Source organism: Oryx dammah, unplaced genomic scaffold, assembly GCF_014754425.2.
Source record: "Oryx dammah isolate SB20612 unplaced genomic scaffold, SCBI_Odam_1.1 HiC_scaffold_3, whole genome shotgun sequence".
NCBI lineage: Eukaryota > Metazoa > Chordata > Mammalia > Artiodactyla > Bovidae > Oryx > Oryx dammah.
This window is the reverse complement of record NW_024070187.1, coordinates 114,341,358-114,357,881: the sequence shown is the minus strand read 5'-3', so window position 1 is coordinate 114,357,881 and position 16,524 is coordinate 114,341,358. Positions and strand designations below refer to the sequence as shown.

Below are 16,524 nucleotides of genomic sequence, written 5' to 3'. Positions count from 1 at the left end.
CCGCTTCCCAGAATGCTCGGCACATTGTAACGGGTCAGTGACTGGCTGATTCCCTGCTTCCCAGAATGCTCAGCACATTGTAAAGGGTCAGTGACGGACTGACTGCCGCTTCCCAGAATGCTCGGCACGTTAGAAACCACTGTCACGTAGTGCTCTACTAACTCAAGATTGTTCACAATGTTTTCTGAAAATAAAAATTCACGAACATTCACTAACAAGGTGCTAGGACATAAAGATCCCAGAAAGGATTCTCAAAGGAAAAATAAAATCTGTTGGCGCACTTAGTATAGGATTTAATTAGAAAATTTGAGTTGACTTTTAAGATGAAATTCTCCTAAGCAAGGAGAACACGTATTATGTAGCTGAACAAAATAGAACATTTCCTAATGGTTCATTTTTAAAGATACAGTAAATATATTTTTAGAAGTTAACAGGCTTTTCTTGTATGTTACTTAGATTTTGAGGAGCTCATTATAAAAACCAGAGGACAGGAAACCTTGAAGGAACAGCTGAGTTCCCAGGACCAACACCTGGAGCTGGACTCTCGCTCTCCCCATCCACCTGTCACCACAGCTCCTTGCAGCAACACGGCGGGGGCTGCGGACTATGCGGCCAAAGGTCATGCCGGCAAACGCACAGGTACCTTCGCTCCCCGTGCAGGTGAGTGTGCGTCAACAGTGCAGCGTGCACAAAGAGCTCTGAACAACAGAAAGTGCAAAACGAAAGGCTTCTCTCAGCCACAGAGCCTCAGCAGTCGTGCCCACCTCCTGGTGCTGCGGATGATCCACGGGCCGCCCTCATTCCCAGGCCTCCTGCCCCCGCATCACCCACAAACCAAAAGGCAGTCATGGGTTTAATGTGTTGGCTTTCCACACACCAGAAAGCAGCAGCTTTTCTGAAGATGCCGAACAGAGGATATTTTAATCTATACAAGGGTGCAAACTAATGACACGACCCCCACCTTATAAAAGGGCCCAGATGATCAGACCTGAGCTGATTCTTAACTCAGTTCAGCTGTATGTCAATGTTAACTCAGTTCAATGTATGTCTCCTTCATTACTCCTATAAATAAGCAGCTCAACGTTCCTTTCCCCACAAAACTGCCACAGCTGGTTCTGGAGTAACCGAAGCCTAAGAACTAGATAAACAATGTCCCAGAACACACCTGGTCAGAACCGATGACTCAGTGGTAGCAAAGCAGAATGGGTTTGCACAGAAGTGCTGTCCAGGGATCAGCAAGGTGGGTTTTACCTACAACTGATGCTTGGGTCAGACAATCTCCCCAATTCTCTGGGCTCATGGGTAAAATGAGCTGGGGTAAAGTTCGAACAAGAGAAAGGATACGGAAGTGCCATCTCAGCTTACAGAAGTCTGTATATCTTACGGACACATACATCTCTTGAAAGGTCTGTAGCTGCGTTTTCTCGGTGTCTGAGCAGGAATGGCAGGAAGAGCGTCCGTGGGCAGAGCCCCCGGGGGCCCGGGCCTCACCTGGCAGTGTTCCCCGGTCCTCAGAGTCGCTGTCACTATCGACGATGTCGTTGTGCTTTTCGATATCCGCCAGAGACTGGCCGTAATGAGTTAATTCTTCATCTTCATTTAGGTTGTAGATGCTTTTTTTTTCATGTTGTCGCTAACAAGACAGAAAAAAACTCCACCTCCTAAAATTTCCACATCCATTTAAAGTTAAAAGAAAATTCCTTTTTCCATTTTTGTGCAATGCGTCAATGTAGCTTTAAGATGATTCTGGGTCATTTGAGCAATGATTCAGATAGAAACAGAACCTACAGAAGGTAAATAAATCAACCAGCCCGTCTAAGGCGCTGGGAAATCGCACTAGGACCTCGCCACCACACCCGGACCCCCTCCAGGAGGCATCACTGCTGTGCGCTCTGGCTGAGGCAGCTCCCCGCCCAGCTGGTGTGTGCAGAAGGCTGCTTCCCCTTGGGCCCAGCCAGGCGAGCCGCCCCACTCACGGTTCCCCGCTGTCACCCACCGAAGCGTAACTGAACGAGGGGGACTGGCCGCCTCCTCCTGACCCTCCCCCATCTCCCCTACCTGCTGCTCCAGAGCAAACCTCTTCATCATCTTCTCCTCCGGGGTGATGCTGCTGTTGTACTCCCCAAAGCGCTTATCTCGGAACACGCTGGACTTATCCCTTTCCTTGTACTCCTTCAGCAGAGTCTGGGTGCGCTGAAAAGCAGATCACAGAACCGTCTCTCACTGGTCCTGGCAACTCTGAGCTCTGATGGCTTGGCAATCTGGGTCCCCAGAAGGGAGACACTTCCACAAGGGGACACACTGATGATTCTAATGAACTGGAAGACACCATTTTTTCTGCCTCAGGCCACTGAAACTAACAGTCCAAGAAAGGCCAATCTATTGGCTACAAAAACTGATCTCAATTACTGAGGGGAAACTGCCAGACAATGGAGTCAAGAGATCAGGAACCCAGGAGATTCTCTGGGGAGTGCTGGTGCCTTGTGCCTAATACCAAAGGTTACAGCAAAACAACAGCAACCAGAAAAGAGCAGAACAATCGAGTGCTCAGAGGTCACTCTGCCAGGTGAAGCAGCCAGACGAGCTGGGGTTGTAGCTGACAGAAAGAGAAGCCAGGGAACCAGGAGCTGAGAAGCTGTTTATGTCAACACCACCACTGATTAGAGACTGCAGCAGCATTGCCTGTCCTTGGCTGGTTATGTTCATATACGTGCCAGTATCTGTATATATGGTCAACAGGGAGGCCTGGTGTGCTGCGATTCATGGGGTCGCAAAGAGTCGAACACGACTGAGCGACTGAACTGAACTGAACGCTAAAATCTGTGTGTGTGTGCTGTTGCTTCAGTGACATCTGACTCTCTGAGACCCCATGGAGTGTAGCCCGCCAGGCTCCTCTGTCCATGGGATTCTCAACACAAGAGTACTGGAATGGGTTGCCATTTCCTCCTCCATGGGAAGGGAAGATCCTCGATCAAACCCGCGTCTGCTGCACTGCAAACAGATTCGTTACTGCTGAGCTCCCAAACCAAGACTCTCAGTGCTTTCTGGGTCATTCGTGGACACCCACATGTTGCCCAGGAGGTGGAGACAAGAGTGAGGACTTGGAATCCCACCGCGGCACCGCCTCCCAGTGCAGACTCTGGGAGGTGCCTACGGCCTCATCTGAAAAGGAGAGAATGGCAGTCCCTACCTCAGTCTCCTAAGGAGAAAACAGGAGACTGAGGCTGAAGTGGAGAAGACACACCTATCTGCTCTGGAGCCTGCCCCAGCCTGCCCTGCGCTGTGTGGTGGGGGCGTGGCAGAGTAGCCCGCCCTGAGGTGTGGTGGGGGCGTGGCGGAGTCAGCTCTGAGACTGTCTCATCTTCCACTACTGCCAGTTCCTTCAAGTAAGGATGATATTTGATTCCATTCAAAGATCAGTCAGATCGCACACTGGGACAGCACAGCTTATGAGCCCATGAAGACAGGCTCAGGGGTTACTCCACCTTTACCCCTTCACCTGCCAGAACAGAGACTAAACAAGAGTGCTCAGTGGCATGTAAAGCTTTCCCAGGTGTTTTAACCCAGTGCACACCCTAGCCCTTACCAGATGTGTGATTGTAGGAAATTTACTTGTCCTTTCCGTACCTTAATTTTTTCACTTATCTACTCATGTCTCCGCCTCAGGATGACAATAAATAGTTAAAACCACCCAATGAGCATGTCTCAGAAGCTACATAGAGAATGCCAGCAGAATGGAATCTGAAAGTACAGAATAGTCTGGGACCTTAAGCACAAGAAAAGGGATGGCTGTGAGGTTTTCCAAAAAAGGTTAGCATTTCAATTACCTCGCAAAGGACAAAGTCATGTGCTGCCAAAGGGAAGTCGCTCAGTTGTGCTGACTCTTTGCGACCCCATGCACTGTAGCCCACCGGGCTCCTCGGTCCATAGGATTTTCCAGGCAAGAGTACAGGAGTGGGTTGGCATTTCCTTCTCCAGAGGATCTTCCCGACCCAGGGATCGCACCCGTGTCTCCCGCACTGCAGGCGCATTATTTTACCGTCGGAGCCCACCAGGGAAACCCTATGTTGATGCACTCCTTCACCAAACATCTACTGAGCAGCCTGTGTAATCCCTTATCCTTAAATCAGCAGAGCTCAGCCTCGAGGAAGGCGGGTAAGAGGGCCCCAAGGCGACCAGGGCGGCACAGAAGTGATTAGCTACGCCGGAGGGGGCTGGACCTGTGCGCTGGGGCTCCAAGGAGCGACAGCGGTTCTGCAGGGCGATGTCGTCCCATCACACGCAGAAGCAGAGGCAAGAGGATGCACACAGTCCAGCCGACACAAGACACACGCACACACACACACGCACGCACACACACACACGCACGCACACACACACACGCACGCACACACACACGCGCACACGGCGTCTCACTGCGCCAGGCTCGTCCTGAGGACTCTCTCAGGGGCCGCGTCCCACCCTTCCAGCCGCCCGCCCAGGAGCTAGGTACCACTGGCCCATCCTAGGTACAGAAGGGAACCAGCACCGTCGCCCGCGCGCTGCCGCAGTGGGTGGGGAGAGCAGGGCCGCGCGGCTGGTCCGGGCCGGCAGGCAGGGCAAGGGACCCCTCGGAGGACGCCCCCCCCCCCGCCCCTGGGGGCCCGGCTCCCCGCTGACCTTCTGGAGGGCCCGCGCGCGCGACACCCCGGGCAGGCCCACGTCGTGGCGCGTCTTCCTGCCCAGAACCTGGAACTTCTGCCGGTTTACTTTCACCTCGAATGGGTTGGGGTTCGGCCTCGCCCGGCCGCCCCCCGCGCCCGCCGGGGCCGCAGAGGCCTTCCCGCGCGCGGCGGACCTGGCCTTCCCCATGGCGACACACCCCCCGCACCTCAGCGTGCGGACGAGGAGGAGAAGGCGGCAGCGGCTCGGGTTCCCTCAGCCGACACGTGCGGCCCCGCAGCCTGAGACAGTCGCCCGCATCTCGCGATAACTGAGCCAGCGAGAAGTAGGAACGTTGGGTAAAATACTGCCACGCCCCCGCGCAGCCTTCTCGCCCACAGGCCGAGCGACTACAACTCCCAGCAGGCCGCGCTCGCGCCCCGCCGCCACCGCCCCGCGCGGGGCCTTCTGGGAGCGGTCGTGGCCCGCGAGGCGCCGCCCCCGCCGCAGGGCGCTCTGGCTCCCTCGTTTGAAGAGCCGTTGGCGGGAAGCCGGCCGCTGTGCGAGTAGGTGGCGGCGGCGGCGGCGGCAGTAGCCGTCGCCGCCGGGGGTGGTGCCCCGGCCAGTGAGCCGCTCTCAGGGCGATGGGGCCGGCACCCTGGGCCACGGCGCGGCGGCGGTGACCGCGGGGAACCGGCCCTCCAGCTGCGCGGCCGCAGCCCCCGGCCCCGGAGGCGAGGCGGCCGGGCGCCCTCAGCGTACGAAGCAGCGGCGTCGTCGAAAGCGGACCCAGAGGCGGCGGCGAGGGTGGTGGCCGTGGCCGTGGCCGGGTCCGTGGCAGAAGCAGCGGCGGCAGGTGCAGGAGCGGCTGCCCAGGGCGGGACCCGACGCGGAGTCGGGCGAGCGATGCTCGGGGGCCGCCCAGCGGCCGGTCCCCGCCTCGCCCGCGCCTCCTCCCGCCGAGAGAGCCAGGCGGCGGCGGCGGCGGCGAAGAAGACGACGACGGCGGTCATCTATGGAGCTCGAGAACTTCTTGGCCAACAAGATGCTGCTGAGAGCGCGCCAAGGTGGGTGCACAGCGGCGCCCCGACCCCGCCCGAATCCTGAGCCCGTGCAGCCCCAGCCCTGCCGGGAACACCGACACGGCCGCGCCCCCCGGATCTTCCGCGGAATCGGGACCCCCGGGCCCGCGCAGCCTCACTCTCTGGAGTGCGCGGTCGGCGAGTGGTCAGCCCTGGCACCTAACGCCTAAGCTGCTCCGTCGCCTTTCGGCGCCGCCTCAGGACCCGAGTGAAGGAAGCCCGCGCGCTGCTCCAGTCAGTCTGCACTTGATCCCCTGTCCTGCCCTCCTTCCGGAACCTCGGGACGCAGTGTGGCTTCAGCCTCGGGCGAGCAGTGTGATCTGTCCCCAAGAGAGGAGGCCAGACCAGCCAGTAAAGCCGGCGGCAAAGAACCGTGCCTTTGTGGTTGTCAAAGGACCACCGAAGAGAATCCCGTGCACCACCCTGGGAGACCCTTCCCTTAAGTGTCTTTTGTTGTCTAGTCGCTCAGTCGAGTCCGACTCTTGCGACCCGGTGGACTGTAGCGCGCCAGGCTCCTCTGTCCATGAGATTTCCCAGGCAAGAATACTGGAGCGGGGGACTGTTAACATCTCTTCTTGGATTTGAGGTCTGATGGTGTCCAGACTTGTGTAGAGTGGGTTTTTGCTCGGCTTAGGGAGAGATTGAACACATTAGGAAGAATTCATGCTGGTCGCAATGTAGAAGCAGCAGTTGGGCCCACCCTTCCACTTGCTGACCCCGGGAGTATAGTTCTCTGTGGAGGTGACCCCTCTGCTGCTCCTGGAGAGACGGGAGGGCTGGCGGCAGAGCCCACCCATAGTTCTTCAGCCCCTTCGCTCTGAGGGCTTCGGTGTGGGGTCAGCCGCTTCATCTTGTGCTGGCAACAGAGTAAGTGCCCGCCGAGGGATGTGTGCTTCATACAGTCTGGAAGAAGTATTTTGTTCTCTGTCTCCCAGGGCTTCAGAGTTCCAGTCCTGGGTGCGCATGTTGGCTGAGTGGAATTCCTGGTGACCTGTGATGCTGCTGAGAAGCAACAATCAGTTCATCTTGTGATTAGAGTAGTGCTTAACATTGTGTAAGGGAAGTTAAGCTGGAATATCAGACTTGGGGAGTTCTCTTTTTAAGCCACCTCCTTCCCGTTTGTATCCTCAGCCTTTCAAGAGCAAAGATCTTGATTAAAATGTGCATGGTTTTTCACACCTTGGAGACTGCATCAGAAACACTGTGCAGGAATTTCTTGAAGTCACAGTGAGTGATGCAGAGAATTAGCCACTGAAGTTAGGGGTTATACGGAGGGATTCTGATTTCAGACGTAATGAACTTTTATTATGTAAAGTGTTTGCTGTATTAGGAGTTGAAAATCAAGACCTCAGTACTTTTGTGTGCTCACTGGAATCCCTCTGAGTAGAAGAACTGAGGACGGGTAGGAAGAAGCCGGGTCCTCCTTTGCTGTTCAGGCCCTGGAGAGTCCTTAGAGTAAGATGGGGCATTGATTGTCATCTGGCGCCCCTCACTCTGAACTCAACACTGATCGTAGAAGTGGATCATCCTCCGTGGAAATCAGATCTGACTGAGGCTAAACCTGTTTTCTTTCTGCTCTGCTTTTATATCTGGGTATAATGTGTGAATAGAGAGTATTGTACCAAACAGACTCCCTTACAGAGCTGTAGAGCTTAGGTAAGGAGGCACATGTAGGTATTCTATAAATGCTAAATAACATAAAACCACTATTTTCTGCCATAAAGCCTAGGACCACGTTGATAATTGCTTAAGGAAGTTTTAAAGTTTATTCCCTCAACTATTAACTTGTGGTATTATAACTCTTACGAGGTGTGCCCCCAGTCAGCAGGGAGTGTTTACTCCTGTGTTAAAGGAGTCATCATATCAGTGTGGTTAATGCTTAGAGAAGTTGAATCGGAAATGTCAGAAAGATGTGAATATTAAGTGCTGCATTTGGTTATGATTTAGGGTTGTTTACCCAAGTTGTAAACTATTTGCTTTAGGAGCTTGTGGTGTATTTCTCAGAAAGTACCTTCTTGGACACTTGTCTGTTCGTGGTTACTTACCCCTCAGTCAGTTTCTCTGGCTCCATATTAGGAAATTAACTTGTGAAACGAGTGGACAGAGCCCGCAGTCATATGTCGGCCCTGGGGACTGCAGTGTGGTCAGTCCAGTCATTTCTTAGATTTATTTCAAGTAAAATCAAGCTCGGGTTTTTTGGCCTCAGGTTTGTTCAGATCTTTTCTCCTTTTTCAGGAGTGTTGGCAGATGATGTCTCATTGAAAACAATCGTGTGTATGTCACTATGCCAGGCGCACCATAAGGAAGTATGAAGTGATCATATTCATAAAGTAAAATACAAAACTCACTACTTCTTTTGAAACTCAGCCTTTTTTCCCCCGTGCAGTACATTTGTGAAGCAACTTATGACCTTTAATTGTTTTGAATGAGAAGCTGAAATTGTTCTACATCATGCTTTTAGGAGACTAACTCCATTCTGTCTCTTGAAGAAATGAACCTTATAAACACGCAGGGAGGAGGATACGATCCGAACATTAAACGCAGGTTTTGGTCTTGTGTACGGGAGCTGGTGGTGGACAGGGAGGCCTGGAGTGCTGCAGTCCACGGGGTCGCAAAGAGTCAGACACAGCTGAGCAGCGGAACTCAGCTGAACTGATAGCAGCTCTGTTGGGGTTTCAGGTTGTAGTTGCATCTAAAGGTTTGTTTAGCGCCTGACATATAGTTCATACCCCTTTTATCATTAATGCTGTCTCTTGCTGAGGCTTCTTCATCAGGGTTTTTGGTTGCAAGGAGTTTCTGTAAGTAGCTTATATACCTTTCAGTTGGTTTGGACATGCTCTTGTATGCTTACTGTTCAAGCTTTTTGTGCAGCAGGCCCTTCTTATTTTCCTGCTTGGTTCTTTCCTCCTTTCAGGGTCCACTTTACCTTCATCCCTCTTGTCCCTGTCTCTGATCTTCCAACTTAGAGGCACTCTCTGCCGTCTGGGAATCTGGAACTTGGAGTTCACAGCACAGGGTAGCCAGTGATTCTCCGCTAAATTGTCATCTGTTGTAAGGACAGGACAGAACTCTTACTTTTATTGTTTATCCCTTTCTGTGCTGGCCATATAATTGGCACTTAGTTGACAGTTGGAGATTAAGGGGGGCAATTTGGTAATTTCAAAAAAGAGAAGGTGAAATTTGTGCTGAAAACTAAAGGACTGGCTTGATACGGAGGACTTAAGGCATGTTCAGTTTTGACTGCAGAGCCTCATGGTTGATAACTGAGAAGAGCTAGCGTTTGTGAGGGTTTGCAGCATCCAGGCAGCGCGCTCAGTTCTCTGGGCGCTACCCCAGCTCGGCTCACACCTCATTCTCTGGTTCTGCAGAGCTGGGACTTGGAACAGTCCTACTTCACGGTGTTGGCGGGAGGGCTGCGTGGATTAATGTGGTAGAGTGCTTGGTGCTTAAAAAGTGCTCAGTAAATAATCATGGTGGTTGTGGTTGTGGTTGTAGGTTTGTTATGTCCAGAACCTTGATGATGAGCTAATACATTGCAGCTGTGATCATTTAGTTGACCTTGAACCTGGCTCCTTGTCTCATTCTTTGGCGTTCTCTTCCTGAGTCCCCACGTGCAGGAGGTCCTTGAATCTCATTTATTCTTGAGCTTTATTATTTGTCTATTTCATTTTTTGTTTGTGTCTTCTCCCAGTACCCCCTTAGATGGTTCTCTACACCTCTTAAGTTGACTGAGGGCAGTGGTTTCCTAGCTGGTCTCTACTTTCAGAGTTTTTTCTCTTTTATAATCCCCAGGGCTGCTAGAACACTCTTTCTAAAACACAGAGCTGTTCTCTTTAATAATCTCCTGTTTAAAATTTGGCCCTGGAGCTTCATCCCGGATCAGGTCCAAATGCCTTAGTTCATCATGGCCCAGAGGGTCCTGCCTGACCACTGGCCTGCTCTCCTCTCCTTGTGCATAGCAGCCTGGGTCACACCAGTTCATGCCCTTGGGCTTTTCTCTCCTGCCTGGCGAAGTCTTCTTCCTTCCTGTTCCAGGTAGCTATTCTGGGACACGTCCGAGGCTCTGCAGAAGGCATGGTCACTCCATCCCTGTATCCCTGCTGTGCCCAGGAGAAGCTCTCGCTGCACTGGGCGCCTGGGCAGCTGTGGGCGCCCTCTGGTGTGCCGCCAGTGCCCAGCACTGTGCTAGCTCAGTCTCTCTTCTGCAAATGCCAAACACTGGCTGGGGACAGAAGAGCACGCCTCAGAAACCCCTCAGCACTGGCAAGAGCCAGAAAGTGCGATCTCACAGTAAGCTGTCTTTTTAGACTGGCAGTCTGGAAATAGGGACCGAAACCTGAGATTTTGTTCAACTTTGGGGCATCAGTTGACCCCATACTTGTAAATGCTAAGTCTAGTACTGGAATGTGTATAGTACCTTTATTCGTAATCGTCTCAAACTGGAAATAACCTTTCAACCCAAAGGGTATCAGTAAGAGAATGGATGAACAAGCCGTGAAACTCAGTAATACTGTGCTGCCTTAGGAAAGAGAACTACTGACACGTGCAGCAGCTGGGCAGGTGTTGAGGGGAAGAGCAGGAGAAACTGCGGTCCTCCTTGATTTCCTGAGCTTGAAGAGAAATTGATTCATCCATGGTCATCACAGTGCAAGTGGTGATTGCCTGGAGGAAGGGGAGGGGCTGACACAGTAGAGGCAGGTGGGAGCTTTGGGGGACGATGAGCACGCCCTGTTCATTGGTCCGGGTGGTAATTGCATGCACACATACATTCGTAGAAATTCATCAAGCAATATTCTTATGATTAGTGCATTTGTGCAAATTATATCTGGTAATTACCATTAGCAATCTAATAAATTCTAGTACCTTAGATTTTAAAAATATAATTCTCTAATACCCACTTTATGTCTTGGTGTCTACCAACTGTGAGACAACATCCGCTGGATCATGGGAAAAGCAAGAGAGTTCCAGAAAAACATCTATTTCTGCTTTATTGACTACGCCAAAGCCTTTGACTGTGTGGATCACAATAAACTGTGGAAAATTCTGAAAAAGATGGACATACCAGACCACCTGACCTGCCTCTGGAGAAACCTGTATGCAGGTCAGGAAGCAACAGTTAGAACTGGACATGGAACAACAGACTGGTTTCAAATAGGAAAAGTGTGTCAAGGCTGTATATTGTCACCCTGCTTTTTTTTTTTTTTCACCCTGCTTATTTAACTTATATCCAGAGTATGTCATGAGAAACACTGGGCTGAAGGAAGCACAAGCTGGAATCAAGATTGCTGGGAGAAATATCAATCACCTCAGATATGCAGATGACACCACCCTTACAACAGAAAGTCAAGAAGAACTAAAAAGCCTCTTGATGAAAGTGAAAGAGGACAGTGAAAAGTTAGCTTAAAGCTCAACATTCAGAAAACGAAGATCATGGCATCTGGTCCCATCACTTCATGGGAAATAGATGGGGAAACAGTGTCTGACTTTATTTTATTGGGTTCCAAAATCACTGCAGATGGTGATTGCAGCCATGAAATTAAAAGACGCTTACTCCTTGGAAGGAAAGTTATGACCAACCTAGATAGCATATTCAAAGGCAGAGACATTACTTTGCCAACAAAGGTCCATCTAGTCAAGGCTATGGTTTTTCCAGTGGTCATGTATGGATGTGAGAGTTGGACTGTGAAGAAAGCTGAGCACTGAAGAACTGATGCTTTTGAACTGTGGTGTTGGAGAAGACTCTTGAGAGTCCCTTGGACTTCAAGGAGATCCAGCCAGTCCATCCTAAAGGAGATCAGTCCTGTGTGTTCATTGGAAGGACTGATGTTGAAGCTGAAACTCCAGTACTTTGGCCACCTGATGCGAAGAGCTGACTCATTTGAAAAGACCCTGATGCGGGGAAGATTGAAGGCAAGAGGAGAAGGGGACGACAGAGGATGAGATGGCTGGATGGCATCACCGACTCAATGGACATGGGTTTGGGTAAACTCCGGGAATTGGTGATGGATAGGGAGGCCTGGTGTGCTGCAGTCCATGAGGTCGCAGAAAGTCGGACACAACTGAGCGACTGAAGTGAACTGAACTAAAGTGTGAGAAATATAAAGACTGTCCCCTTTCTTTGGAGCTCACAGGCTGGTGGAGGGGTAGGTTGACAATAATTGACACACAGGACAATGTGACAAGGAGGACGTGGCCAGAGCTGCTTAAACGGGAAGGGACCCACTCTGCCTGGGAACACAGAAAAGAGAGACCGTGGTGAGCTGAGCCTGGAAGGACAAACAGGAGTTTCCCAGACGAACAGAGAGGAAGGAGCCCTGCAGCCAGAGACGCACAGGACGTGGGGTGCAAAGGGTGGAAGAAGCCAGCCGTGCTTGGCAAGCTGTGCGGCGTCCACACAGGTGGCACAGAGGAGAGTCCCGGAGAACAGAGGCTGGAAACCACCAGCTGGGGAGGGGCCTTCACGGCCAGTTTTGTGTTCGGTAAGATCACCTTGGCGTAGTCTGAGAGACAGACTGAAGGCATGGGAAGTCCGGGTGGGGCCTTTGCCCAGTCCCCCTGAGAAATGCCGAGTCTGGACGAAAGGGATGATGGGATGAGGAGAGGAGGGGGCGGGCGCTAGAGGACTTGGGGGCAGAAGTGACGGGACCTGGTGGGAGGCGGGCTGTGGGGTGTGCGTGAGAGAGGAGGGCCTGGGAAGCCCCCTGGGTCTCTGATTAGGACCAGGCCTCCCCTACAGGTGCCGTTTTCCGTGGGGCTTCCTTGTGGTCCAGTGGCTAAGACTGCATGCTCTCGACGCGGGGGCCAGGATCCCGCATGCTGCAACTAAGACCTGGTATAGCCAAATAAATAAAAAAATTTTAATTCCTGTTCCTTAAAAAAATAATTCCTGTTTCTAACTGATATCATCTGCCAACCTTCAGCCCAAATTTCATTTCCAAAGCAGACGCCACCAATTACAAATAGTTTCTAACTTACAGGATATCGGATCTTAAACTCATAAGTGACGGACACACAGAACAACAGAGATGGGAACAAATCAGCTGAATTACAATATTTAAATCATAAAAGGGTTTCAGTCCATTAACCATCAAAAACTACAAAGTGTCCGACATAATATTTCAGGTTGATTGAGTGAAGCCGTGATGAATGAGGGAAATATTCTCGGGGAACTTTGACGCAAAGCAAACACCAGCCAGTCCTTTAATAGTTTCCAGGTCTCCGTGTGCCTGCCAGACTGACCCAGGCCCATGACAGGACTTGATGAAAGTGTCTGCTCCCAGTGAGTCTCCTCTCCCCTGACACTAAATGGGAGCTTGGTGCCTTATAGTATTTACTTTAAACTGCAAAGCAGAAAGACCAGCCTGGGAGAGGAATATCACAGAGTTAAGCTGAAACTCATGGTGATAGCCTCCATTTTAATTAATGTCCTATTACTCATATTGCTATTGATTTTTAGAAATAGTTTCATGTTAGGTATATTATACTAAAACAATGCAGGCCATATTCACATTAATGTGAAATTCCCATTAATTTCTGACAAGGGAAAATACATTTTCCCTGGCATGAAGCTTTGATTATTGGCTGCGGTCATCAGGACCTAAGATGCTCAGCACTTCATCTAACTCCACGTCATTTTCATCCACTGGGACGTAGCAGCAGATCTGCTGTTTGAAAGGCAAGACCTGGATGTAGGGCTCCATGGTCTGGGACCACAGACAGTGCTTCCAGTAGGCGGTGTAGCTGCCCTGGCTGCAAACAGTTACCATGAAGACACAGCGTGAGATGAGATCAGTTCCCCCTGTTTGACAAGGCCTCCTCCCGAACCTCATCCTCACTGAGCTGATGAATGGTCCAGGACATCTGGGGAAGTTTCCTCGGGTGACAATAACTTCACTGTATCTGTGTGATTCCTCTGAAACTGGTGTGTGCCCACTCAGTCGTGTCTGACTCTTTGCAACACCATGGACTGCACCCTGCCCCCTGGAATTCTCCAGGCAAGAATGCTGAAGTGGGTTGCCATTTTCTTCTCCAGGGGATCTTCCCGAACCAGGGATCTAACCCGAGTCTCCACATTCAGAGGCAGATTCTTTATCACTGAGCCACCTGGGAGGCCCTCTGGAGCTGGTACCGTGGGAGAAAGTGAGTTTTCCCTCGGGATTTCCCTGGTGTCCTGTGGCCAAGACTCCAAGCTCCCAGTGCAGGGCGCCCTGGTTTCAGGGAACTGGATCCCATATGCCACAACCGAGAGTTCACCTGCTGCAACTGAAGACCCCACATGCCGTAACTAAGACCTCATGCAGCCAAATAAATAAATTCTTTCAAAAAGGCAGGTTTTGCCTTGTTGGAAAATGTCTTGGTTTTCTGTTCTGTCTCAGTGTCATCTTGCACACTCAGGCTGGGGAGCCATCAGGGTTCTCCAACGTGTGTCTCCAGCCTGCCGCAGTGGACACAATGCTTGCTCCCTGCCCGCACCCCAAACTCACCTACTGACGCTCTGGGGCCCACTGGGAACGGATTTGGAGGCAGGCATTTGCGGGGTAACTGTGTGTGGATGAGGTTGCAAGGGAGGCCTTTTGATGATTAACACCCTTATAAACAGCATGTACCGAGGAAAGGCCGTGTGAGGACGGAGCAAGGGCAGGCGTATATAAACCAGGCACCAGATCTGCTGGTGCCTTGATCTCGGAATTCCCGCTCAGAGCCCTGAGAAATGGGTGCTTGTTGTCTGAGTCACACGGCCTGCGGCGACCTGTCACAGCAGCCTCAGTGGTACGGATCTGCAGATCGCCTGTCCAGCTGCCCACTTGGCATTGCTCCTCCTAGACCTCAGTGCACACAAAAAAGGTCAGAACTAGAATCTTAATTCTCCTGCCCCATTTTTTCCTTTCAGCATCTCAGTTGAAGCTCAGGCCCAAATCCTAGAATTGCCTTGATCCTTATACACCATCCCCAGTCACTGGACAATTATTTTCATATCTCTCTTCAAAATATAATCGACTCTGACCTCTCACCACCTCAACCTGGAAGACTGCAGTTGCTGCTGCTTTGGCTTACTTCTGCCTTTCTGACCCTGCGGTCTGTTCTCAACACACCAGCCAGCGTGATTCTGTTAAAGTACATGTTGGATGTGTCAGCCTTCTCTACCTTCTTCATGGCTTTGCAGTCTGAGTAAAAGTAGAAACATTGGAATTACCAGGACAGCCAAAAATAAATAATTTTTTTTAAAGAAGTGAGGAATGCCTTTGTGGGCTCATTTTTAGACTGTACAGGGCTGAGGAGAGACTGAGCTTCAGGATGTGATAGTAGAGACTCCTGAAACTGAAAAGGAGAAAAAAAAGACTGAAAAGAAATCAGAACACCCAGGAACTGAGAGACAGCTGCAGAAAGTGTGACGTGCACACAAGGGAAGACTAGAGGGGAAGAAACAGAGAAAGAAGTGGAAATCAGAACACCCAGGAACTGAGAGACAGCTGCAGAAAGTGTGACATGCACACAAGGGAAGACTAGAAGCGAAGAAACAGGGAAAGAAGTGGAAGAGGTTTGAAACAATGATGACTGAACATTTCCCCAAACTAACGGCAGCCATCAAGCCACGAATCCAGGAAGCTCAGAAAACAAGTAGGATAAATGTCCCCCAAAACTAGACCTAGGCAAATCACATTCAAAGATAAGGGAATCACGCTAGACACACCAAAATAAGAATGGTAACTGTGAAGAAACAGACAAAAAACCCCAAAAGTATGGAATTCAAAGGTAAAGAAGAAAACCAGAGAGAACACCACCTTCTAGAGGACGAAAGATAGGAATTGCATCTGACTTCTGAGAAACTACACAGAATTTAAGAAAATATCCCTCAAAAATGAAGAAGATAGACTTTCTAGTTCAGTTCAGTCACTCAGTCGTGTCTGACCTTGCTACCCCATGGACTGCAGCATGCCAGGCTTCCCTGTCCATCACCAACCCCTGGAGCTTGTTCACACTCACATCCTTCAAGTTGATAATGCCATCCAACCATCTCATCCTCTGTCGTCCCATTCTCCTCCTGACTTCAATCTTTACTTTGCAGGTTTTTAAATAAGGTAATTTTACTGCCTGTGAAGTGGCATAGTGTTATTTGAGAGTGGACTTGGATTAGTCATAAATATATATGATTAACTCTAAAACCAGTAAAAGCAATTTAAAGAGAAGTATAATTTATGTACTAAGAAAGATGAGAAAATTGTTTTATAATATGATTGATTATAACTGAAATAATGGAAGACAACAATAAGAACAAAGAACAAGGGCAAGAAATTTTCAGGAAAGAGTAACTAATATTGTAGATGGTAATCCAACTATGCTAGTAATCACTTTTCATGTGAGTGGTCTAAGTATACCGATTCTAAGAGGTTGTCAGTGTATGAAAAAACAAGACCCAATTCTATGTTGTCTACAGGAAACCCATCTTAAATATAGAGATGCGTATAGGCTAAAAACAGAGATGGAGAAAGATGCACTGCGCTAACACTTGTCGAAAGACAGCGGTGCGCAGCGGCGTCCCACTAGCTGTCCGTTTCATATGTGACAGCGGCGTCCCACTAGCTGTTTCATATGCGACAGCAGCGCCTCGCTGGCTGTCCATCTCACATGCGCAGTGGCGTCCCACGGGCCTGTCGGTCTCATAACCGCAGCTGCGTCCCACTGGCTGGCTGTTTCATATGTGCAGTGGAGCCCCGCTGGCTGTCTGTCTCATATGTGCAGCGGCGCCCCACTGGCTGGCTGGCTGGCTGTTATGTGCAGCGGCGCCCCACTGGCTGTCCAT

The 16,524-nt window shown here is 50.6% G+C and overlaps 2 protein-coding genes across 13 annotated transcripts in view; one reads left to right on the top strand and one right to left on the bottom strand.

The window, feature by feature from the left end:
- NOP14 (NOP14 nucleolar protein) overlaps nucleotides 1–5,143 on the bottom strand; it is a 15,308-nt gene extending 10,165 nt beyond the window's left edge. Inside the window, exons 1-3 of the mRNA XM_040237649.1 lie at nucleotides 4,660–5,143; nucleotides 2,059–2,193; nucleotides 1,492–1,633 (exon numbers count right to left, since the gene is read on the bottom strand). Coding sequence (XP_040093583.1) covers nucleotides 1,492–1,633; nucleotides 2,059–2,193; nucleotides 4,660–4,851 — 469 coding nt within the window. The 5' untranslated portion in view covers nucleotides 4,852–5,143. The remainder of the gene's footprint in view (nucleotides 1–1,491; nucleotides 1,634–2,058; nucleotides 2,194–4,659) is intronic.
- A 244-nt stretch (nucleotides 5,144–5,387) lies between these two features.
- Nucleotides 5,388–16,524, top strand: part of GRK4 (G protein-coupled receptor kinase 4) — a 54,138-nt gene continuing 43,001 nt past the window's right edge. For 6 of the 12 annotated variants that reach the window (XR_005720619.1, XR_005720613.1, XR_005720617.1 and 3 more), the window contains exon 1: nucleotides 5,597–5,708. Coding sequence is in view for 2 of the 12 variants with exons in the window: in XM_040237651.1 (XP_040093585.1) it covers nucleotides 5,657–5,708 (52 nt within the window). In the remaining 10 variants the exon portion in view is untranslated. Of the gene's footprint in view, nucleotides 5,709–5,851; nucleotides 7,394–16,524 lie in introns of those variants that run through there. The other 6 variants (XR_005720612.1, XM_040237652.1, XR_005720616.1 and 3 more) reach the window with 5 other exon arrangements.